The sequence below is a fragment of the Mycteria americana genome, chromosome 1 (assembly GCF_035582795.1).
Source record: "Mycteria americana isolate JAX WOST 10 ecotype Jacksonville Zoo and Gardens chromosome 1, USCA_MyAme_1.0, whole genome shotgun sequence".
NCBI classification, from domain to species: domain Eukaryota; kingdom Metazoa; phylum Chordata; class Aves; order Ciconiiformes; family Ciconiidae; genus Mycteria; species Mycteria americana.
Genome location: NC_134365.1, coordinates 205,537,497 through 205,563,156, shown reverse-complemented (window position 1 = coordinate 205,563,156; position 25,660 = coordinate 205,537,497). Strand labels below are relative to the sequence as shown.

General features: G+C 41.1%; 1 protein-coding gene across 4 annotated transcripts in view; it reads left to right on the top strand.

Moving 5' to 3' along the window:
- Window positions 1–25,660, top strand: part of GRIA4 (glutamate ionotropic receptor AMPA type subunit 4) — a 238,433-nt gene that overhangs the window by 132,550 nt on the left and 80,223 nt on the right. For all 4 annotated transcript variants that reach the window (XM_075491019.1, XM_075491016.1, XM_075491018.1 and 1 more), the window contains exons 4-5: window positions 4,818–5,002; window positions 25,015–25,068. In XM_075491019.1, the coding sequence (XP_075347134.1) occupies window positions 4,818–5,002; window positions 25,015–25,068 (239 nt within the window). The remainder of the gene's footprint in view (window positions 1–4,817; window positions 5,003–25,014; window positions 25,069–25,660) is intronic.

Below are 25,660 nucleotides of genomic sequence, written 5' to 3'. Positions count from 1 at the left end.
CTTTGGCCTCCGGAAGATATCTAAGTCTCTCTGAAGAAGTAGTAATCTCTCTCGAAATAGACATAAGACCAGGTGCACATCTGGCATTGTTTTTCAGTGGCTGATGCATTTTGCCATGGAAAAATGCCTATGGAGTGTGGAATGAGGGAAGTAGGGATAAAACAAATCTGAGATTTTGTTTATAAGGTACTTAGCTGTAGTATCAACCCCAATACATAGATTTTCTGCAGTAGGCATCTCCAGCTCTGATCTTACAGGAAAAGAATAGAGTAACTCTTCATTTTCATGTTTGGTTTTTTTTTTTTTCCCCAACATGATGACTGTGTGGTATCATTTTGGAAAAAAAATAGCAGTATGTTAGATCATCACAATTCCACCTGACTAGAGAACAGAAAAGCAAGGAGAGAAGGGATCAAGAAAATAAAATCTTTGCAGACTTTCCTTATCTCTGGTTTGGTTCCAGTATATTGAGGTGGAATTGGTATTACTGGTCCTTAAGCAGAATCACGGAGAATCACAGAATCACAGAATCGCACAGGTTGGAAAAGACCTTTAGGATCATTGAGTCCAACCGTAAACCTAACACTACCAAGACCACCACTAAGCCATGTCCATAAGCGCCTCATCCAAACGTCTTTTAGACACTTCCAGGGATGGCGACTCAACCACTTCCCTGGGCAGCCTGTTCCAATGCTTGATAACGCTTTCAGTGAAGTAAAATTTCCCAATATCCAGTCTAAACCTCCCCTGGTGCAACTTGAGGCCATTTCCTCTTGTCCTATCACTTGTTACCTGGGAGAAGAGACCGACCCCCACCTCTCTACAACCTCCTTTCAGGCAGTTGTAGAGAGCGATAAGGTCTCCCCTCAGCCTCCTTTTCTCCAGGCTAAACAGTCCCAGCTCCCTCAGCCGCTCCTCATCAGACTTCTGCTCCAGACCCTTCACCAGCTTCGTTGCCCTTCTCTGGACACGCTCCAGCACCTCAAGGTCTCTCTTGTAGTGAGGGGCCCAAAACTGAACACAGGATTCGAGGTGCGGCCTCACCAGTGCCGAGTACAGGGGCACGATCGCTTCCCTACTCCTGCTGGCCACACTATTTTTGATACAAGCAGTTGTCAATAGTATCTACATTGAGCAGTGACCTACAAAAAGCAGCTGGCAGACTTCTCATCCCAGGTCATTTGAGGAAAATTCCCCAGAATCGTAGTCCCATAAAGAGAAAAAAGAAGCCATTCTTGCATATAGCGCCCTTGTGTTTGGGAAGGACTTCATCTGTGTTTCCAGGCAGTTGTATTGGTGTTTTATCTTGTTCATAAATTTGCCAATTTAAAAAAAAAAAAAAACAAAAAAACCCAAAAAAACAAACTCCGGGAAGGTTGAATTAGTTGGTGAGGAAAGGTTGCTATATACACTTGTGAGAACTTACCTTACTTTTATTTATTGGCATAGTCCTAAACAGTTTTTTAAATAATGTTGTTTTGAAAAACATTGATTGTGTAGCTTAGCTGATAAGAGTTAGCCTGGGGTTTTTTTTAGTTTGCTTTCATGCAACAAATAACGTTCCACAATACATGGGATGGAGTGTATTCCAGAAAATGAATCATTCATCTGTCTGTAGCATAACTGAGGATAAACAGCAGATAACCAGAAAATAAATACCTTTTAGATGACAGCTGAAAGATTCATGTCTTTACTTGGGCAAACACCTTTCTGAAGCTTAAGAATTTTGTCTAAATAGAGATGCTGCACTCAGTTTCTGAGAATTACCCCAGGTTATTTTCAGGTTTTTTGCCTTATAAAATGTTTGCAGCACTACATACAACTATTTTTTTTTCCTGTTAGCTGTAGCCAATTATTTTGGACAAATAAGCATTCTCCTCAGCATGTCTAATTTTTATGCCAACTGAGCCTGTGAATGCCTTTTATTCATTATGCATAAACTCCACCCTTGTCAGTCTGTTATATTAAAAATTGTTCCTGCACACTGAATAGATGACTGTGCCCCTGATTACTTGCACAGGGATTCTGAACTCTTCTGATGGAGGTGTTGCACCATATTCAGTTACTACCATTTAGCTGTATTATGCTGTATGTGAAAGACATGCTAACATGAAAACCCACGTCTGAGTGCCAGCTACTGACAAGAAGCTACAGAAGCTTCAAATGCCTAAATGAAGGCAGTTGCTAATGAAATGTGACAAGTCAAACCTTGATCCAAGGTAGAAGAAAAGCTTTTCTATGTGTTCGTCTGATATTTGTCATGCTTTATGCTGGGATAAATTCCCAGTTTGATCAAAACACATCTTAGTAAAGTTGTCCAAGCGAAATAAGAAAGGAATGAGGGGATGTCAATTGCTGTTTCAAACACCATTCATTCTGAATCAAAGAAAATGTTAATTTGTGTCAGGAAGCTGAATTAAGTAAATGTTGACTGCCTTTGTAGCAAAGATCAAATCAAAGTTACAGTGTAAATGAAACAGGAACCCCAGTAACACTGGAGTAGTTTTAATGTATGTCTATATATGGAAATGAATAGGAAATGAAGCAAGAAATACAATGTTTGGGAAAGAATCTTGTCATGATTTGCAGAGATAATTACAGGCAAAAAGGAGATTGAATATAGCAACAGGAAAAGCAGAATAATTATGCAGCAATTAACAGGAAAGCTGTATGGTTCTTTGAAAAAAAATAACAGTCATTGGGTTAAAAATATATGCTGAGTATAGAAATGTTTTAATACTCAATATATCAAGTATTTGAATTCATTTCCTAAGATAAAACACTGTTTCAAAAAATAGATGTCTCATACGATAAAATATATTATGCATTTTATGTATTCATTATAAATGTTTGTATTTTTGTCTTAAATATGTCATCTGAACTGGAGAGAAAAAAACTAATAAATGTTCATTTCAGAGTGTGGGTACATAGTGTCATAATGATGAGAAGAAACAGATTTTAAGTTAATGTTTCAAGGACTGCAAATGTCATAGGAGCCAGTAGAAAAATAGCTGCTCCTAGATTTGCAAGAGAATTAGTTTCTCATGTGTCCTAAAATCTTCATATTCTGATAAAACTATTGTCTACTTTTATTTTACTAGAGGCAAACTGAGGTTTTGGTGGTTTTGTAGGTCTTCTGATAATTAGTTAGCAACAGCACACTCAAAAGTACTCTTTCTGAAATGTAGCTTACAAAGATTCCTCTTGCAATCTGTAGGAATGTCTGACAGTGGTTTTTATGGGGAATCTCTCATGCAGTGGCATCTTCAAGTGCATTAAAATGACAGCTGGAGGTCACTGCACTCAGGCATGGGACCTTCTTGTTGAAAAGAGAAAGGAGCCACCACTGTGTAGCCGCATCTCTAAGGATAGTTTCCAAGAGGTGAAATCTTTCATTTAAAGCTAGTGGGGAAAATTCAGCCAGATAACAAGTAAAAAGCCACGATATTTTGTGTTGTGATTCTAGACAGGGGACCTTCTCTGAAGTGTATCATTTGTATCAGTATGTTATTGACAAACGTATCTGTCCTTTTTGTCTTTCTTAAACATTAACTCTGGATCTGAGGTGTGCAATCTTCATTGCTTTAAACAAATTCACCAATTACTCTAGATAAAAGAGGGAATAATACACACTTCCTACTTCAGGAATTGGTTGGACAAGTCAAGGCTAGACTTGCAAGCTGTCCTAAGATACAGCACAGGCTCCTCTCCTGCCTCTGTACGGCACATCCCCACTGAGAAAAAATTAGGAGAGGGAAGAAGGAGAAGTGCTGGTGGGCCAGGGCGCACTGAGACCACGGGCAGGGAGCCTGCCCTGTGGGTTCAGGTGGAGACCTCAGAGAGGACGCTGCCTTTCCCTTCTGTGAATGGTCTCAAAGGTGACAAAGAGGGTATCAATACCAATAATGATGAAGAGCAGTAATCCTGCCAGTAGTAATAACTAATGCTTCTGTGGTGCCCTTCATTCATTGACCTCTAATCATTTTGCATACATTGATTAAAGCTATATAACATCTCTGAAATAGGTCAATATAATTTCTGTTCACACATCTGTACTGGCATATATATATATGTATAAATAAATGAAAAAATGAATTGTCATTAAGAAGCATTAAAACCCACTTGGATTAAATTCTGCATTTAATTAAATTAAACCTGCTTAGATTAAGCATTGGATTAAATTAAACCTGCTTGGATTAAGCATTGGAAGAGGCTGCCCAGGGAAGTGGTTGAGTCACCATCCCTGGAGGTATTTAAAAGATGTTTGGATGAGGTGCTTAGGGACATGGTGTAGTGGTGGACTTGGCAGTGTTAGGTTTATGGTTGGACTTGATGATCGCAAAGGTCTTTTCCAACCTATACGATTCTGTGATTCTGTAAATGCTGACAAAAAAAAAAAAAAAAAAGGGCATTTGAATGTCTAACATACTGCTTTTGTAGTATACAAATACTTCTGGTGAATGAGTAGGCTCAGATTTTGCCTTTGCTGTGTCATGAAATGCCCGGATATGGAAACCTGTACAAAACCAGTCTGAGAAGCTGAATACTTGGCTGGAAGAGTTTGTGTGTATAAATCATAAGAAGATTAACCATAACGCTGAGAATCACTCCAAGGATTCTGATCACAGCAATTGTGATTTTTGTTAATTGCATACTGTGTGCTGATCATGGCTAGCAGCATAGGTAGGGATACACACAGTCTCTTATTCCCTTCCCTGCAGGAGCAAATATTAAGCGACATAATAGTGATTAAGGACAATGCCTGTTCAAAAAATGCAATGATTGTATTACTAGTGTATTGTATCCTTTTCTTTCAGGTTATTCAATACTTCAAGCTATTATGGAAAAAGCGGGACAAAATAGCTGGCAAGTCAGTGCCATCTGCGTGGAGAATTTTAATGATGCCAGCTACAGGCGGCTTTTAGAAGACCTGGATCGAAGGCAAGAAAAGAAATTTGTAATAGACTGTGAAATAGAGAGGCTTCAGAATCTCTTAGAACAGGTAATACCTGCTTTTAATGTGACTGTAAGCACTTTACTGAAACTCCAGATGAGATACCATTGTGCATTGCATTTTGTTTATTTTCTCGATGGAAAAGAGATTGCTTGCTCTTTCTTTTTGTTTTTCTTCATGGGCCTATATTTGTACATCCACTTGCCTGCTCTGTTTCCTTTTCCTGTAAAATTCTTGTCATAAGAGCCAGCACGTCAGCGCAGTGAGCCCCCCCTTTCCCACTCAGCAGATCTGTGGGCCAAGGGTGCCAGCAGTCAGGGCAGCTGCACACTTGCTCCCGCATCCCAGCATCTCCGTGCCTGATACACCTTGCATCAGGGTCTTAGGGCTGGCGGAACAACATGGTGTAGCTTGATTACCAAGATGCCCTAAGTCTGTACCTTCATGGCGGTAAAGATCAGTTTTGTTTGAGGAAAAAAAAGGTTATTTGAGGCCAGTATTAACTTTCTATTCACCATATGTATTTCTAGCCATAAAATGCTTTAAAATTATTATTACACATATTTAAACTGATAATTTTATTACCTTGGCAGAGTATTTATGAACATGAAGAAGAGTAGAATAAAGGTGCTATTGAATTGGGAAGGAAGGTCAGGTTCTTCCATCAGTTATTCATCGAAAGCTGCTATTACATAAAGAAAATACTGGGCCAGACAGACTGGCTTGCACTGAGTAGTACCCATGCAAGTGTATAAAGTGAATATAAAATCCTGCTGCTCTGATGTGGCCAATCTATTGCTATATAGTGCTTATGTATGAGCTCTTTCCTAAATGACGGAAAAAATAAAATAATGCTTTGAAAGGAGGATTTTGTCAAATGACGGGAAAATAACTTAGGGTTAACTACCTGCTTCTTGCATGATCCCACATATTATGCTGATGTGGTGCAAGCGCACCCTTCAATACCTGCTGCTGCTGCGGCTGCAGGAATTGCAGGCAGTGAATGCCATCTGCTGGCGGTAGGTCCTCTGCCGCCACGCTGCTTCTCTTTGCTAGTGCCTTAGAGAATTTTGAGGATTTTCTTGCAAAAACGTTCATGATGCATCTACTACTGAAGTCACAGAAATATGAAATGTCATTTGTGACACTGAAATGCATAAAATAGTACTCGTAGAAATATACATACGTCAATTTTGCTTTCACTGGCAGGAGATAAAGAGAGAAACTGAGAATTAATAGTATGGCTGATTTAACAAGGACTTTTTCCTATGACTGTTGCCAAGAGAAGAACAGATGATGCCATATTGCTATAGATATTCATTTGGCCATTTTTTTTATTCTGAATGCCATTATGTTTTAACACAGGCTTTCTATAGCTTATAATGAAATCCTCCCCCAGTTCAGCCTATGTTGTAGTAAAACAGAACACCCATTTGAGGATCTTTTAAAATACATTTAGAAAAATAATCTCTCTCTCCCAGCTCGGTATATGTGTGCATGAGTATGTACCTGACTTCTTTTACATGGCATGCAAATGTGACTTACTTAGAAAAAGTATGATATATTACCATAAGTCTTGAAGTACACCCACCACCCTGCGTAGGTGTATCTACTGAGTATCCACTCAGTTTCAAAGCAAAATGTAGTCATCCCGTATGCGTTTGGATCTCACTGATCTCACGTGTACATTTTATTTGCTTCCAGGAGCTGCAACTCATTTTCCTTCTAGATTGGCATAGTCAGGTTCTTTTTAGGAACATAACATGTGCTCTTTGTTCAGATCATGCAGAATTGAATTCAATACTGATTTTAATGTGATTAGGTTTTGACCTCCTCTGACTTCATACAAGTTTGGATTTTGCATGCCTAAAATAGGCATGTTAAGTCATAAAAATGCAGTGCCTGGCCTCAACAGACTGAATCAGGCATGGTGAGTCTGGCTGACACCTCTACAGGGCAAGCTCGAAAGCTAATTGAGTCCTCTTTCCGTTAACTGCACCAGGAGAGTGGCAGGTAGGAGTTAACACCTAACTTGCATCATACCTGTATCTTAGCCAGTTATACAAGCACTTTTAGGAAGTGATTGAAATGGCTACTGTCTAATTTTGGTTGGGATTAATTTTTACCAGGGAACGAGCTCTTCTGTACTTGTTGTTTTTTCACACCTACATGTAAAGCCTTTGCCCTTAAATCTATGCTAATGAAGGGAGATGAATTGTTATTTGGGCATGTGGGTTTTTTCTTTTCTCAGTAGTGACTGCCCATATATATAAATATATATATATATTTCCACTTTAGCTAATTAAATTGAATTCATATATTTCAGAATATTTATGTAATTTTTCCAGATCATGTGAATTCTCTTCTTCCCCAACATGCCTGGAGATCCTCTCCATCCTTCCAAAGGAAGGTCACTGTACAAACAGGAGTGTCATTATAGCCAGGCTAGACAAAGTATGCAGAAGAGCTGCAGCTTTACTCTCCATTGTGAAGGTCCTGGTCTTCCTAGGCAGGGTGACCTGCAAGTAGGCCTGGGGTGCTGGTTTGGAGTTCCAAAATGAAAGCACTTTGCCTTCAGAGATCAAGTGCTGCTTAAGGATGAGCAGTCAGAAACAGTCTTGGACACAAAAACATTTAGTCTGCCAGAAGTGGGACTGAAGCAAAAAGAGTCTAGCCCAATGTAGAAAATGCAAAATAACAGCCATTTTAAAATATCAGCTGTTGACTTTTTCCCTTTGCATGATGGCTTTAATAACCTGTAGCAGACAGGTAAGGTAGCTTCACAAATGGACTAAAAGTTGGCATGCTCTTCCCTGCATACACAGAGGAATTGATTAAGCTTCAGTGACTCTAATTAACTCAACTTCTTTCCTGCCTAGTTCTCCTGTAATTGAGAGCCCAAGTTGTGACTATACTGTAATACTTTGCAATGTACAAGTAAATGTTCTGCAGAACATTTAGGAAAAGTAATTAAATCTCAGTAATGAGACCGTAACTCAAAGTGCTTTGCCCTTAAATCTATGCTAATGAAGGGAGAGAAACTGGCTTGTTGGCTTGTGGGTTTCTTCTCAGGTGGCTGCCCATATATATACACATTCACACTTCTCATGACTGTGGACCTCAAGCAGTGAAGACTGGAAACTTTTTCGCTAGCTATGTTCAAAAAGTGAGCTCATGCGCTGCTCCTCTGTCCATACCTGGTGCCCACTTATCTGACCTGGTGTCTTCTGCTCGCTGTCCTCTCCCAGCTGCTCAGTTGAGGAAATCAGCACCTTGCTGTTTCCTCACTTCTTGTGCAACTTTAATTTACCATTTTCTATTTCCTTTTGTCTCCTGTATATTTCTTAGTTCACTAGTTTTTCTCATTTATTTTCTCCTCTCCATGTGCCTTGGTGTGCGTAGAAGCTGCCTCCACACTCCGTACCTGAGGCTTGCCTTCAGGGAAAATTTCTCTCCTCGAACTCAATGACGTATCTCAAATCCAGACTCCCCTGTGCACAATCCAGTATGTGCATTTTTCATCATATGATCTTCCTTTCAGGTTTTTATGTTGCTGTGGTGAGGTTGATGTTTTGGGCAAGGGCCAAGCCTGTACACCTTTTAAGGGTGAAGTATAGAGAGATGGAATTTCATTTTCAGATTTCCATTCTAGAAAGGGAGAGTAGGGCCACCATTAAATTCAGGAGATGCATTCAACCTGCACACAAGTGTTTCTATCTGATTTGCTTGGATTGCCTGCTACTATCTTAGCCTCAGAAAGGGTTTCAGATCTCACCTCTCAAGGCTATGCCAAGATTTACAAGAATGTGATGGTTTTCCTAATAAAGCTATGCTCCTCTTCTTTGGTCATGCTCACCCACACAAGACCTTATGGTCTCCAGTAGCAACTGGAGATATCTGGGTGTGATTGGAAATGTTTTGCTTGGTTTCTGTATTAGTGGCATGGTTCAAACTAGATTTGAAGGGTAAAGGGGATGAAACCAGGCTTGCTAGAGATAAGCTTGGGGGCAGCATGCCAGTGCTTGAGAGATGGTGTGCTAGCAAAGTCCTTCAGTCTGCCGTCTCCGTGCAGGTAGGGGATGGAAAGCCATGAGACAGCAAAGACACAGGGGTTATTGATGTGTTATGAACACCGTGGAAGCACCTTAGAATGGTCACATAGGAATTAGGGTTTCTCCCCCCAAAAAGGTAGCAGCCCAACTGAAGTGCATCTACACCAATGCACGCAGCATGGGCAACAAACAGGAGGAGCTGGAAGCCATTGTGCAGCGGGAAAACTATGATATAGTTGCCATCACAGAAACATGGTGGGATGACTCGCACAACTGGAGTGCAGCAATGGATGGCTATAAACGCTTCAGGAGGGATAGGCGAGGCAGGAGAGGTGGTGGGGTAGCCCTGTATGTTAGAGAGTGTTTTGTCTGTCTAGAGCTCAATGATGGTGATGATAGGGTTGAGTGTTTATGGGTAAGAATCAGGGGGAAGGCCAACAAGGCAGCTATCCTGGTGTAGAGTCTGGTATAGACCACGCAACCAGGATGAAGAGGCAGATGAAATATTCTAGAAGCAGCTGGGAGAAGTCTCATGATCACTAGCCCTTGTTCTCGTGGGGAACTTCAACTTACCAGTTGTCTGCTGGAAATACAATACAGCAAAGAGGAAACAGTCTAGGAGGTTCCTGGAGTGTGTGGCAGATAAATTCCTGACACAGCTGGTGAGGGAGCCAACTAGGGAAGGGGCCCTGCTGGACCTGTTGTTTCTGAACAGAGAAGGACTTGTGAGCGATGTGATGGTTGGAGGCTGTCTTGGGCAGAATGATCACAAAATGACAGAATTTTTTATTCTTGGAGAAGTAAGGAGGGGAGTCAGCAGAACTGCCACCTTGGACTTCTGGAGGGCAGACTTTGGCCTGTTTAGGAGCCTGGTTGACAGAGTCCCTTGGGAGGCAGTCCTGAAGGGCAAAGGAGTCCAAGAAGGCTGGACATCCTTCAAGAAGCAAACCTTAAAAGCACAGAAGTAGGCCATCCCCATGTGCTGAAAGACAAGCCAGCGGGGAAGAAGACTGGCCTGGCTGAACAGAGAGCTTTGGCTGGAACTCAGGGGGAAAAAAGGAGAGTTTATGACCTTTGGAAGAAGGGGCAGGCAACTCAGGAGGACTACAAGGATGTTGTGAGGTTATGCAGGGAGAAAATGAGAAGGGCCAAAGCCCAACAATCTGGCTACAGCCGTGAAAGACAATAAAAAAAGTTTCTATAAAAACATTAGCAACAAATGGAGGGCTAAGGAGAATCTCCATCGTTTATTGGATGCAGGGGGAAACCTAGTGACAAAGGATGAGGGAGAGGCTGAGGTACTTAATGCCTTCTTTGCCTCAGTCTTTAACAGGAAGACCACTTGTTCTCTGGGTACCCAGCCCCCTGAGCTGGAAGACAGAGACGGGGAGCAGAATGAAGCCCCCAGAATCCGAGGGGAAATGGTTAGCGACCTGCTACATCATTTAGACACACACAAGTGTATGGGGCCGGATGGGATCCACCCAAGGGTACTGAGGGAGCTGGCAGATGTGCTCACCAAACCACTTTCCATCATTTACCAGCAGTCCTGGCTAACCGGGGAGGTCCCCATTGACTGGAGGTTAGCAATGTGACGCCCATCTACAAGAAGGGCCGGAAGGAGGACCCAGGGAACTACAGGCCTGTCATCCTGACCTCGGTGCCGGGGAAGCTGATGGAGCAGATCATCCTGAGTGCCATCACACGGCACGTACAGGACAACCAAGGGATCAAGCCCAGCCAGCATGGGTTTAGGAAAGGCAGGTCCTGCTTGACCAACCTGATCTCCTTCTACGCAAGGTGACCCGCCTAGTGGATGAGGGAGAAGCTGTGGATGTTGTCTATCTAGACTTCAGTAAAGCCTTTGACATGGTTTCCCACAGCATTCTCCTGGAGAAACTGACTGCTCATGGCTTGGACGGGCGTATACTTCACTGGGTTAAAAACTGGCTGGATGGCCAAGCCCAAAGAGTTGTGGGGAATGGAGTTTACTCCAGTTGGTGGCCGGTCACAAGCGGTGTTCCCCAGGGCTCTGTATTGGGGCCAGCTCTGTTTAATATCTTTATCAATGATCTGTACAAGGAGATCAAGTGCATCCTCAGTAAGTTTGCAGATGACACCAAGTTGGGCAGGAGTGTTGATCTGCTTGAGGGTAGGAAGGCTCTGCAGAGGGACCTGGACAGGCTGGATCGATGGGCCAAGGCCAAAAGTATGGGGTTCAACAGAGCTAAGAGCTAAGTCCTGCACTTGGGCCACAACAACCCCATGCAACGCTACAGGCTTGGGGAAGAGTGGCTGGGAAGCTGCCCAGCGGAAAAGGACCTGGGGGTATTGATTGACAGCCACCTGAATGTGAGCCAGCAGTGTGCCCAGGTGGCCAAGAAAGCCAATGACATCCTGGCTTGTATCAAAAAATGGTGTGGCCAGCAGGACTAGGGAAGTGATCGTGCCCCTGTACTCGGCACTGGTGAGGCCGCACCTCGAATCCTGTGTTCAGTTTTGGGCCCCCCACTACAAGAGAGACCTTGAGGTGCTGGAGCGTGTCCAGAGAAGGGCAACGAAGCTGGTGAAGGGTCTAGAGCACAAGTCTGATGAGGAGCAGCTGAGGGAACTCGGGTTGTTTAGCCTGGAGAAAAGGAGGCTGAGGGGAGACCTCATCGCTCTCTACAACTACCTGAAAGGAGGTTGTAGAGAGGTGGGGGTCGGTCTCTTCTCCCAGGTAACAAGTGATAGGACGAGAGGAATGGCCTCAAGTTGCTCCAGGGGAGGTTTAGACTGGATATTAGGAAAAATGTCTTCACCAAAAGGGTTATCAAGCATTGGAAGAGGCTGCCCAGGGAAGTGGTGGAGTCACCATTCCTGGAGGTATTTAAAAGACATGTAGATGTGGTGCTTAGGGACATGGTTTAGTGGTGGACTTGTCAGTGGTAGGTTAACGGTTGGACTCAATGATCTTAAAGGTCTTTTCCAGCCTAAATGATTGTATGATTCTATGATTCAAAGCCCTGTTTAAGCACAACACTGGAGCAAGACATCAGTTTCTGCAGGGTCACAGAATTGTTGCTTCGATTAATGAGTAAGACAGACAGTGTCTTCAGCCTATCTGTGTCAGTAGATCTCCACCTACTCTCAAGAATCTGCTGTAATTTAAGCATACCAAGGTAATTTTAGCTCTTTTTTAGACTTTATTCTCAGGATTGTGAAAGAACACCCTACGTCCTTATTATCTTACAACAGCCATAACCAGGAAAACCTTTTTTTTACCTGTGAGTGAAACTCCTCCTTTACGCTCCTCTGGCAGACCTTATCATCCTGCAGTCCCAGGCTCTGAAAGACAGACCACAAACCTCAAGACTTTTGCCATAAGTGTTTTCTTTACTTGCCCACTTTAAGTGGTGCTCATGATTTGCCTTTAGGGAGGGAAAGCAGGTCCTGACCCTTTTTAATTTACCAATATAGACCTGGTGTATGGCTGGGGGTGGTGTGGCTCTTAGCATGGACTGCTCCTTCATTGTGGCCTCTCAGGACAGCGTGGGCAGTGCTGGTGCTTTGGGCAGCTCCGCAGTCTTTGACACAAGGGGATGCAACGCTTGGCATGACCACTGCTGCCCACCCCCAGAAATAACCCCGAAACAGTATGTTTCAGTGGTGCACAGGAGCAGCAAAAGTGGTAAAATGAAGATGGAAGGTATCCCTGCCCGTGACAGGGGGGTTGAACTAGATGATCTGTTCCAAGGTGCCTTCCAACTCAAACCATTCTATGATTCTATGAAGATCTATTTCATGTCAGCTTTCCCCAGAACTTCCAGAAAGTGTGTTTCCATTTTGGAGAAAGCACATCTACTCTTAACAGTTATGGAGGACTCTTTATACTTAACAGAATGTTTTCTAGAACCTCATAAGTGATCTCACTAAATCTGATGAAGTGTCTGCTCAGTTTACTTACCTGCCCCTTTGTTTCATCTGTTCATACACAGGCATAATAAAAATATGCCATGTGTTTTTAATTAAAAAAATAGACTGTGATAGTCTTTATTTGAATTGCATAAGTGACTAGAAACAGAGACAAAGCCCCATTTTCCTACATGCATGAAATTAGAGATTGTTTTTACCATTACCTTTCCAGCTTACCAGGACAAGATAGGAAAAAGGAGCTAAAACAAAGACACAGAAAGCTAAAATGACATCTCCACAGTTTTATATAACAGATATAGCTTATATAGCAGAATGCATTTCTAGTGATTCATATTTTTCTGTCAAGGACCTTGTTTATCAACAACCCTTTTTTCTGTGAACCACGGCACTTTCAGCAGGTGGTCTTTTAAAAGCACAAAAATATTCTGTTTGAATCAAAGGATGAAATTTGGTGAGAGAGAACGGAAGATTCTCTGCTTGTGTTTCTTCTTTCCAGGTTGTGTTTCTTCTTTCCAGGTTGTGTTTCTAAAGTGCTCCCCTGAATTTAATACAAAGAACTTTCTGCTTAAGATGCAATGAATACTTGAAACACATTGTAATGTTGTGATTTCCATTTCCTACCAACTAATCCACCAATACTGGCAGCAAGCAGTACAGCATCTGAACAGTCCAGGACAAAGTAGTCATTTACTGCATATGGCACAGCAACAATCAGGCCCATATGTTTCTCTCACTTTTCACTAGGAATTTTCCTTCTTTTCTTACTCCTGCTTTTCATTTTATTTTTCTTCCTGCATTCTAAACTAGTATATCTATTTGCGTTTCTGGCTTATTCACCGAAAATCAGAAGTCAAGTCAGCCTAAGGATAAAGAGTGTATCTACCAAAATTAGAAAATCATTACTTTAATCTTATTATATATTTACTGAATTTCTATTTGAAATACAGAACTCATTTCAAAATAAATATGCCTACAAAAGAAATGTGGTTTTATTTATTACTGAGAAAGCCCAAACAAAGTTAATACCAGATACCTATTTAAGCTGAACTTATGAAACCCCAAGTCAGGCTTCCTAGTTTAACAAAATTATTATTTTTAATTGTTATTTTTCTTCTCATATTATTTTATTCTCATTAGTATTTATTCATTGCTTAATTTGTATCAGTACAATCTGAAGCAATCCAGAAGCTACATATAGAACAAAGCAGTGTTTAGAATTACTAAAACAGTAAGAAGTGAGGACTGATACCCTCTTGGTTTTTGTGGGCTTTGTTTTTCTCTTAGACCACCACTACCACCAGCACCATAAAAATCTCCTTCCCAAAAATGTACTGAGCAAGCAAGAAATAGCACTTACTATGGCTAATCAAGAAATATGTGCAAGTTGACTGACCAGGTAGCACCCATGTGCTGACTAGTAGCTGTCAGACAGGCCTAGTGTCTGGGTGCTTCTACCCCTTTGGTGGCAAAAGCATATGGGTCTCTGCTCTTCACCCAGTGGCCAGTATTAATAAGGACTGTGCAGACTTAATGTCTTAGAGGTCTTATATGTCCTAGATGTCTTAGGCGATGTCTTAGAGGCATTGTCTTCCTTTCAATATAGCTGAAATTGCCGAATGTGTTAAAAAATATTTTACTGGAAAATTGATAGACAGACCCACAGACAGCTCAGTAGCACAAATATGATTTCCTTAGGAAAGAGGACTAAAAATATATGGGAAAACACACACATTTGAGGAAATGTCATATCACTCTCTTCTAAGTTTTACTTGCATTTAGTTAGTTGGAATAATTTACCTTCAGTAAATACATGTCATAGATTTATTATTTCTTCGTTGGCTAACTTTCAAGCAAGAGTGAAGTGTAATAAAATAATGAAGTTGTGGTCAGATTTGAAGAATAACACAGAAAATAATTTTGAAGATTTCAGTAAAAACATAAGTTATTTGTTTAGCCATCACGTTTGTTCTTTTTACTTCTTCAGACACTAATAACACTTATTACTAGAGAAGCAGACTGTCATTTGCTCAGCCATAGCTGATCTCACAGCTATTACTTATAGTTTGTTTAGTGCTCAGAAATGTGTTCAGATATACAATGAAGTCAATGCTCCAAATAGATTTTACAATTAAGCTGAAAAGTGTAATATAAGAATCATTTAGATTGTGATGGATAGTTTTGTTAACTGTAAATACTTTAGCCCTTTTCTTTTGGCCTTTCATTGTTGGGGGTTTTTTTGCTGTTAATCTATATCGAAAGGACACTTAAAATTATGTAAGGAAGCTTTCAAAATGAAATGCTGAAGTTGGAAGTTAACAGTTAAGGTGCCCCATTTCTTTTTCTGACAGAATTCTCATTGTCAGCCCATATTAAACACTGCAGAGCAAATAAGGTACCAGAAAAAAGGCTGGAGTCTTAGAGCTCTGAGATTTGGTTTTAGGTGGATTTTGGACCCGGTTTGGAAATTCATACTGTGAAGTACTGACATGAACAGCTCTATTCTACAAACAAAATAAAAGAATAATTGGGGTTGGAAGTGACCTCTGAAGGTCATCTGGATGCTCCCACTGCTCAAGGGGTCAAGCTTAGATCAGGTTACTCATCCAGTCAAAGTTTGAACACTTCCAAGGATGGAGATCCCACAACCCCTTTATGCCCTGTTTCAGTACTTGACTACCTCATGGTAAAAAAAAATTCCTCATATCTAGCTGGAATTTCTTGCGTTGCAACCTGTGTCCTTTGCCTTTTGTCCCATTGTTGTGCACCTCCAGGAAGAGTCAGATAGCCTCTTCCCTACACCATCCCATCGAGTATTTATACGTATTACTAAGATCTCCCTGAGCTTTTTCTTCTCCAGGCTGAACAGCCCCAGCTCTCTCAGCTTCTCCTCATGAGACATATGCTTCAAGCCCTCAGTCACCTTTGTGGCTCTTCTCTGGACCCACTCCAGTATGTCCATGTCTCTCCAGTGCTGGGGCAGCCCAGCACTGGACACAGCACTCCAGATGTGCCTCACAAGAGCTGAGCAGAGGGGAGGAATCACCTCCCTCGACCTGCTGGCAACGCAGCCCAAGAGACTGTTGGCTTTCTTTGCCATGACGGTGCATGACTGGCTCATGGTAAACGTGTCTACCAGAACTCCCAGGAGCTTTCCTGCAAAGCTTGTTCCTATCCAGTGTGTACCCAGCCTGTCCTGCTGTGTTGTTGAGTCAGGCTGAGAGGCCAAAAAATAAGGCGCAGATCTACACAGATGAGCTCCTTTGTTTCTCATTACTCTGTTTGCACACCTATAGGCAGCTCTTGAGATAAAAATACCTTATGAGTGGGTGAACTGTGTATCATCTTGTATTGATTCTTGCCAACCCATAATGTGCTTGCATCAGAAACAGCTAGAAGGCATACCAGGGTGATCAGGCCAACCTCTGTGCTACTTTAAGTGACCACATCTAAAAGAATCCTTCACTAAGCCAAGCAACATGCTTCTCCAGCATTTTGGTTCCTCATTCTCTGCTACTAAATATTCTGCTACTTCTTCCTAATTTTGGGCAGTCCTCTTGGGCAGATTTTTACTAGGAATTGAGTTTAACTGTGTTTCCATAATGACCAATGCAAAGCTCGGCAAAGCAAACTGAAAAACACAAGCTAACTGTAATTGCATTTGCCTAGGACCTTTATGTTTACTTCTTTCTGAAAGAGCATATTGCTACTCCTAATTTCTGTTTTCTCAGGCTTTTTCATATGCAGTAACATTTGCAGTGTTTGTTTCTATATTTGTAGACACAGAGACATACATAAATACATGCACATGGACACACACAGGACTCTATTCAGCAAAAACATGTTTCTCCTTTCTGCAAGAATGGCAATGGATTTCCTTTCTTTTTCCATCTGTAGCAGCTCCATCTTCTCCCACCCATCTCCATCCGACAAAGTTCAAACCTCAGCACTCTGTGTGTTTAGAAGTCTTCCAAGGTGTCTGCTGTAAGCAGCATTTTCCTCTGAATTTTGCATAGTGAATCAGTTTTGCTGTCAGAGATCATCAGTCTGGCTCCTGGTCTACCCGACAGGCTGATTCCAGTCTTTTTTTCCTGCTCCCTGCCCTCCCTTGCCTGTACGAACTAAATGGGATGTTTCCCAGTAGACAGACACTACTTTTCTCAGCTCTGTCAGTGCTCTGTATCAGCAAGATCAAGCCTCACTGCTCATCCAGGGCTCTGTTTGCCGTTAAACACAGAGGTGAAAACTGCTATGCAGCATCTGGCACATATTTAATGCTTCGATGTACACAGCTGAATTGATACATAATAATAAAAAGAATGTACTTGTACTTCGTAATATTAAAAATTAAACATGGATGTAAAGTTGTCACATGGCAAAGTATTAGTATCATTAATCTTATCTTCTAAAAATTACAAGCCAATAAACTCTAATTAATAATAGCTAACAATACTTATTAAACAACCACGATAGGGAAATAGCTGCACAGTGTCTTGGACGCTGTTCATAGCTGTCTAATTAACTCAGTTTTTCAATGTGTTGTTTGACATCGCTGATCCTCAGCTTCCCCAGCCTTAAAGAGCCTTGAGATATGTAGCTGTTAGCACTGAAAACCAAATCTCTCTGATGGGTAAAATGGAGCAGGCTGTCACAGCAATATTGATTATTATTATTACCATCAAAATGAAAGTAAATAAATGTGCAAGTGGAGAAAAGTACAGAAGCTGACATATTCCACTCCTTGGTCTGCTTTTAATGTTTTGCCACTGGAGTGCTAAACCTGAAAAGGTAATGTTTGACTGCTGAATTTCTCAAAATTGATCAAGCTGTAAATTTTGCTGTTTTTAAAAACATGTTTTTTCTCATCTTACTTTGCAGTGTGTCTACTAACTGAATCTAGCAACTGGCATTTTTGCAAATGATATTTAGATCACTGGCATAATTAATTTAAGATAACAATAATAATAAATTAAAACATAATATTTTAATAAATTACAACATAATACTTACAGGAAGGCAGAAATTAACCAGACACATGAAGTAGTGTATTAGCTCAATCATTCCTCCACACTTTCTCTGCTTTCCTGTTTTTCATGAACGCAGCAGCACATTGGCACAACTGACCACTAGTACAACGCAGATAAGTATTTATCAAGAGATTGCGTTGCTTTTACATGTAGTTTGGTTGTGCAATGACGATTTCTTTATCCCTTGAGTCAGAAATGGCATGGACTTCCCTCGACTCCCACTGTCTGCAGTTTTCCTCTATATCTTTTTGATTTGCATGAACAAAGTGCAGGTTTAGTTCTGCTCACACAGAACCACAGGAGCAAATCATTAGCCAAAGAATTTGATATGTGCATGGCACACAGTAATTTGGGCCAGTAGCACCATTGTTGGACCTACAGTACTTCAGGGACATAGTAGCCGCTCTCTGTGTATCTCTTCTTAGTCCCAGGGGGGTGGGAGATTCATAAAGTGCCTTTTCCTCATCATTCCTTTCTCTCCGTGCTTTTTTCCCCCGGAGGTCTACGGAGTTGCTTCTAAGCAACACTGATATCTCTTCTCCTTGAGGGAACCGGCTGCCAGCGCTGCCACCAGCGTCTTCCTCACCCCGCAGAGCCAGGAGGGACTCTGCATAGACTCGTTTTCTGTGAAGCAGCTGGGATTTTGCACACAACAGTAGTCCCTCACCGCACAGTAATAAAAACACTTTTTGTCACTGCACCACACAACTGGTGAGGTTTGGACCCAAGAAATAGGTTATTTCAGTTACTGAAAGAACAAATAGGTGGTAGAAGACAAAGGATGAATACAAATGGTTTGGGGATTTGTAAAGTGACCTTACACTCTTCCTCTCTTTCCTTGCCTCCTTTTTCCCTACAAGTCTGCATATCCCATTTAGTTCTGAGTGAGCCTTTCACAGGAGTAGGCTTTGAATGCAATCAACTTTAGCAGCAGAAGAAAGCAACCAGCCATGCTCAGGGCACTGGTTAACGGCCTTTGAGTGACCTTCCCAGGTTTTCTTCCCCAGCAGCTGCCCGTGCCGCGCAGGGCTCTGCCCTGCCAGCTGGTTGTGGGCATGGGGGCTGCGTGGAAAGCATCCTTCCCCTCTACTCAGCCGTGCGTGGGGCAGGTGTGTGCAATGCTGTGCCGGCTCAGCGCCTGCCTTCACAACACAGAAAGAAACGCCGATTTGTAAGGAGCCACTTCTGCTTTGTTTGTTGCCTTCTTAACATCTTGTCTGGTGGCTGTAGGCTGTTAACAGTCCACCCTTTCCCCAACAACAGTGCCCTTTTGCGAGTACTAGCTGTTAAAATTAAGCTTGTTTCTCAATTGCTTTTTTATGGCTTTGTAAAAGATTTATCCTTGCTTCAGATGTCGTATAAAATCCCATTTCAGTTGTGGTTTCTATCATCACCATTTCTGCCACAATATTTCAGGTCAGGTCTCAATCTTCCGCCTTTAACAAGTCTCCACACTTTTTATATTGTGTTAGACAGACTTCATTTTATTGCAGGTGTTCTTTTTCTTAAGGCAGCGGATTGTGACACAATAGCAAAGAGGAAAACCTTTGTTAAAGTCCCATTGGTAATGCACAGCTATCACCCTTTGAAGAGATTTAACTGAAAATAAGTCCTTTTCACTCCAGCTGTACTGACCTCCATCTTCTGGAAATCATAATGAGGGACATTTCATGCTACAGAAGTTAAGCGTTCTTTTAAAATGAGTTATATGCAATATCCATTTCATAGTAGTAGAGAACAGAGGATGACTTGGGGCCTGATTCTCTGTTCAGATGCTGATGTAAGTCTGGAAATGGTTTTATCAAAGTCAGTGAACGTGCCGCTCCTGGGAAAAAAAAAGAAAAGAATCAAAGCAGACACTGGTAGCTCTTCTTTTCGATAGTGGAATAGTTTCTGAATTTCCTAGGCCAGGCTATTGTTCAGCTAAATGGAAAGAACAGTATTGTATGATAAAGTCAGAAAGTTCAGAGTTGTGTCTAAAGCCTAAGTTGGATTCAGATCTCACTGGCCCTGCTTTTACCACACTTTAAAGTCACTGGTATAATTCTAGTTACTTTTGATTGCCACTGGAATCACTGAAATCGGAATAAGGCGTTTTCTCAATTGCAGTATGGTAGATCAGCAACTAAAACTTCTCACAACGTACTGTCCTGTTTAGTGTGGTATACATAAATGCATCTGGTAATGTGAACAGAGCCTAAGGCTGATTTTTTTTTTCAAAGTTCACCTTTCAGCAGACACTTACATACACAGTGATATTTGGAAAAAAAAAAAGTTGCATTAGATTCTGAAACAACCTTGATAGCCTAATGGGCTTTGATTCTATCCTGTTGCATTTACTGAAATGAAGTATTCGCTAATAGTGTGACTACAGGATAATACATGGAATGGCTCTTGTTGTCTTTCCTGTTAATGGTAATTTGGGAAGCAGGTTTCTTATTCTTATTAATATTATTAATAATATTTCTTATTAATTTTCTTATTCATTCTTCTCCAGGGCTGTGTTGATTATTTAATAATTTCTTCAGTTTTACAAATAAGAGTATAAAAGAGCTCCAATTCTAGGTGCTGGCCACCTTGGTCATTTAATTACAACATGCAAATCAATATACATAAGCCAGTGCAGCATCATGCTTTCCCCTGCTCTCATCCTTCTCCAAAGAAGTCACAAATCAGTTCACCCTTCCCAACACTTTCTTCCCAAAATCTCCCTGAGCAAGCTGAGGTCACCTTAAACTCTTACTGTGACAAAAGCCAGGTGCAATATCTATGTGTGGTGTTTAAGGAGAAGTCAAGAGTGGGAGTACAGAGGAAAAATAAATGTTTAGAAGGTGCAAGTGAAGAAGTACTACGTGAGGGGGAGGAATGGATATGATTCCACTCACTGAGGTTGCTGGCCCTAAGACAGTTTTGAATCAAAGCACCCTGAAGCAATGGAAAGGACGGTTACAGAGGGTCCTTCCTCACCTGCTATGACCCTGACCTACCATATCAGCAGTTTCATGGTGTATCACTGCTTATGTGACTGGCAAAGCTCAGCTTTGATGCCTAGCCCTGTCTCAGGTTTTGGAACTGGCCGGGGTGAGAGCCAAGCCAGACCTCCTGCTCCCTGGGCAGAGCCACCATGGGTGCCTGTGGCAGCGTTGCCCTCTCTTCAGGGCCTTCCTTTTGAAATGAAGACAGTTCTCACTGCTCAACCTCTTGCTATACATGGATCTGCCACCTGCCCCGCAGATGCTCAGGGCCTGTCTAAGAGAGTGGGGCCCACAGGCACACAGAGCATCCTAGGTGGTATCAGGAGCATGCTCTTTTGAAGTGAATGTCCTGATTGCGGCCATTTGCTGTGCCGCATTTCTCATCAAGGGCAGACTCAAAATACATGAATTCATTTTCTTTTGGATGATGCTAAACAAGAAGATGTGCCCAGAAGGACCCCTGAAGTTCACTGGCGCCCAGTGTGAGTTCAGCCTAGTGACCAGGTTAGAGATAGTCCACAGCAGAACCCTGAAATGTGCACGCTATGGATGCCAGCTCCTTAGCACCAACACTTTTTCTGTACAGATCCTATCCTACGGACTTCGCTACTTGCTAACGTAGATGTTAGGTGAGGCAACTCTGCCCTCTCTCTGGATTGTGACTAAGCTTGACCCTTCGGTCTGAATTTAGGGGTGCATGAGGAAGTACCTGGGTTCTTAAGGTGCCGCCAGACATAATGAACTTGTATAGCAACGGCTTTCTGGAACACTCTCTCATCTGTCAAAATCTCAGTCTTGTTTTTCCCTTTCAGAATAGATTTGCTGGATCTTTTACCCCCCCTCTCTGCTCTGCCATAGAAGAAAAATATTCTTCCCTCACTCACCAGCATTCATCTGTTTAGTTTGTGGTTCAGGGCAATATCTACTGTTATGTGTATGGAATGGTTGAGGTCTCATCTCTGTTAAAGCTCTAGTCATTGCTAACCAGTTTAAAGAATAGAGAAAAAAAGGGTGAGAGTTTGCATTCCAGACTGAGTAGCTGTCAGAAACTCCTTCTCTTGTTATGAACGACTTAAGTTTGTTACCTCAATTTATCTCAGTGCAGAAGTGCAGTATAGAGAAAGGTGGTTCTTCAGGTGGTGAGAATTCATATCTGATTTTATAGATCATAATTTGCAGCTTTGACTATTTGAGACAGAAAGGTAACTGTATGTATATTTTGGATATTCGAAAGTATGAGATGCTCACAGAAAGCTGTTTCACTAAACGGCACTTTTTTCCTAAATCATAAGCAATTCCTGGTTTGCGAACTGTGTGTGATCAATAACCATAAACATTTTCCAATTCAAAATCAGAATTGTATCCAATCTTCATTGGAAATACAAGCCATACAGCATCATTTCTCTTCTCTGTCTGCATGATCAACATTCTTAGGGTGAAATTCGTCTCAGTTAACATTAGGGATATAAAATGTAGGTGTCTACATCAGAGCTAATCATCATCAACTCTTTTTCTAGTCAGTGCAGAAAAATATGCACTTTCAGGGCACAAGCTGTCTAATTAATTTTAGACATGTGCTTTAGGATAAGATGAATCATTTCCTCAAAGTGCCTGCTCTTTCCACTGATGATAAAGGAAGTTAAGACAACTAGATGATACATAAATGCGTACCTTTATCACTCACCCTGAGAGACAAGTTTTGAGAGAATACACTGAAAAATTCAGATTTTTTTTCAAAAATATTCTGTATTGTTCACATTAAAACCCGGAATTCTGCAGTCATTTCTACATGCATTTGCTAGGAGCAAGCACAGAAGCAAATCTGGTTAATCGTTTGCAGTATTTACTCATTTTGACTGTGACAACTATGGACATGTATCCAACATACCTCAGCAGTTGCACTTTAATCATGTGCTTGTTTTATTTGACTGATATGTTGCAATGATCGTCACAATTTGTATTACGAAACCAAACCAGGGAACAGATCACTAAGGGTGTTAATTGCCAAAGCTACCTCAGCTTGCAAGAGCTCGAAGGGAGCTGCAGTGATTTGCCCAAGCTGAGGATCTGGTTGTCGTATCACGTACATCTTAAATCATGTCAGTCCACTTACATTCAAACTATGGTACTGTAGTTATTTAAAAATGTGAGTTTTTAATCTATATCAGTTTCCCTGTAATGGAAAGGCAAACATATTTTTGTTACCATGTATTGCTGAAGGAGTACAGATGTAAAAGCATTACTGGTATCAGGGATCACATCCTTGTTGAAGCCATTGAACCAGCAGGGGTTTGAACCTTTTGTATCCAGTGCAAAAAAATGTCGTGACAGCACCCTTCTCACGTGTGTAGAGTTGGTGATAGGGGAAGGTGTGATTTCTCCCTCTGCTGCCCCCCAGTAAAATGGTAGCAATGGTATTTAATCACTGATCTTAATGGGAGTTTCATTGAGTCCAAAATAAGCAATTCATTTATATGAAGGGTGGCAGTCTGGTCATGGCTTGGGGTGGGGGGGAAGTGTCTTTTGGGGTTTTTTTAGCTTGTGTTTTGCTTTTTAAATACTATCATTTTAGCTACAGACTATAAATATGAAATAGAGGTTGGGAAACAAGAAGAACAAAAGGATAACAGGCACATTGCTTATTCACTTTATTACTTTAAAATAATGAAATTTAAACAGTTCTGACAAGATGCCTATGCCACATCCCTTCAATTTTCCCTTCCACTCTGCTGTAGAAGCAAATTGGCTTACTGGAACAGCAGAGCCAGGAATCAAGCATTTCCAAGTCTTAATCCAGATTTAGATCCTGGATCTTGGGTGTCTTTGGCCAAATTATTTAGTCCTTCAGCAACTTGTCTCTTATCTCCAAAATGTGATAATAATTATTTTTTGCTGCACTGGGAAAAGGGGCTGCAAGGCTTAGTGAATGTTTGTTCTGTCTTTTGAACATGAGGTGTGATCCATGAAGGCAAGAAGTTGCCAGCTCTTCAGGACAGGGCCTAGAGCTAAGATTTCAAAGCAGGAAAGGAGACATATCTATAAGTTTCCCATTACTTATTGAGTAACCTGCACTGCATGGAAAACTTCTGCCTGTATCTTATTTATTCATTTGGAAGGAAGCTAAAATGATTCGTGGATATGAGTACATGAGGAGAAAAAAACTCACATATTTGGGCTGCAAGCAGACTTTTTCTAAATGAGTGGCAAACTATCAAAAATAAGAGTTAAAAGGACTCTTTACTGGTACTAAATGCAAGCTGCATGTTGCAGGTGTTACTGTTAGTTTCTTTAGTAAAAACAGCTTTAATCTGTAATGAAACTATTAATACCATTTTCTACTGACAGAATATTCTCTCCTCATTTTTGATTTTCAGCACATTAAATAAGAAGCATTCCATCGTAGGAATGGCAATAATACTGATAAAAGGCATGGGTTGACATAGTTTTTGTCTAAACCCTGTTGTTGGTTTTGCCAAGTCAGGACTGTAGCAGCTGCATATCATGGTTGTTCTCTTTTTGCATCACTTGATGTTGTATTTGGGTTAAACACTCAAGGGCAGCCTCGCTGTCAGTTCTTGCTCTGTCCTTGCTCATGCCCATTCCCAAAGTCTTTAGGGTCCCAAAGTCTTCAGTCTAAGAGATTAATAATACTCGTAGTACTTGGCCACCTCAAGGGCAAACAGCTTTGATCCCAAGAGATGAAAACCCAGTTCAGTTCATAATTTCTGCACGTATTTAAAATGAAAAGGTACATCAGCAGGTAGGCTTTCTAGCTAATGTGCGACCTTCTCCTTCTGAATTTGTATCCCATAGGTCATTGCTCTATTTGATAAAATGGTATACTACAGTAACATTTTCAATCATAGGGAAGACACTCACATTACCAGTTCATTACTTTACTCACTTTTATTTTAACTCCTTCCCATGATTAAGCACCTGGAAAGTTATAGCTACCTTATTGGAGAGACTCTCAACATCATATTGCTGATGTTATAGATTTCAGAATTTATATCTATCTGGCTATGAAAACACCTTTCTAGAGAAAACGATATGACATTGTTTTTTCTTTTTTCTTTCTTATTTCTCTCCCACAGATTGTGAGTGTGGGAAAGCATGTTAAAGGATACCATTATATAGTTGCCAACCTGGTAAGATACTTTTCTAGAATTATATCCCTGCTCGGTAAGTGAAACACTCAGTTTTGCTTTGAAGTTATAGCACTTCACACAACATTTGCCATTTGTCACTAATATGTGGTTGCGCATAATACATTCTTTATGGTTCATAAAAGAAGTTGGTTTTGTTGTTACAGCCAAGCAGACAAGAAGGACACAATGTTACCCTCTTAAATTTTATCAAAATAAATGTAGCATAAAGGACTGCTAAGTGTATCTTGTGGCTGAATTGGAATTTACAGAACTACACTATGATTTTTGACTCATCTTTTTAATATTACTAACATAACAATTCTCGAGGTAACTTTTCTACATTCTCCAGGGAACATTCATTTTGCTGTAAGATCTGCTATTTCCAGTCAAATTACTAGTTCAGTATATTCACTCTAAGTCTAAACTGCACGTTCACACAGATGATGTTCAGAAGAGGGCAAAGAAAGAGTAAATGCGATATTTTATTATTAAAATAACCCATTCTTTAAGCCGAAATACCTGCCTGGCCACACACAGTGAATGTAGCACAGAGTCTAATGTATGCTTTAAATTATTTTCTTTTTACTCTCCC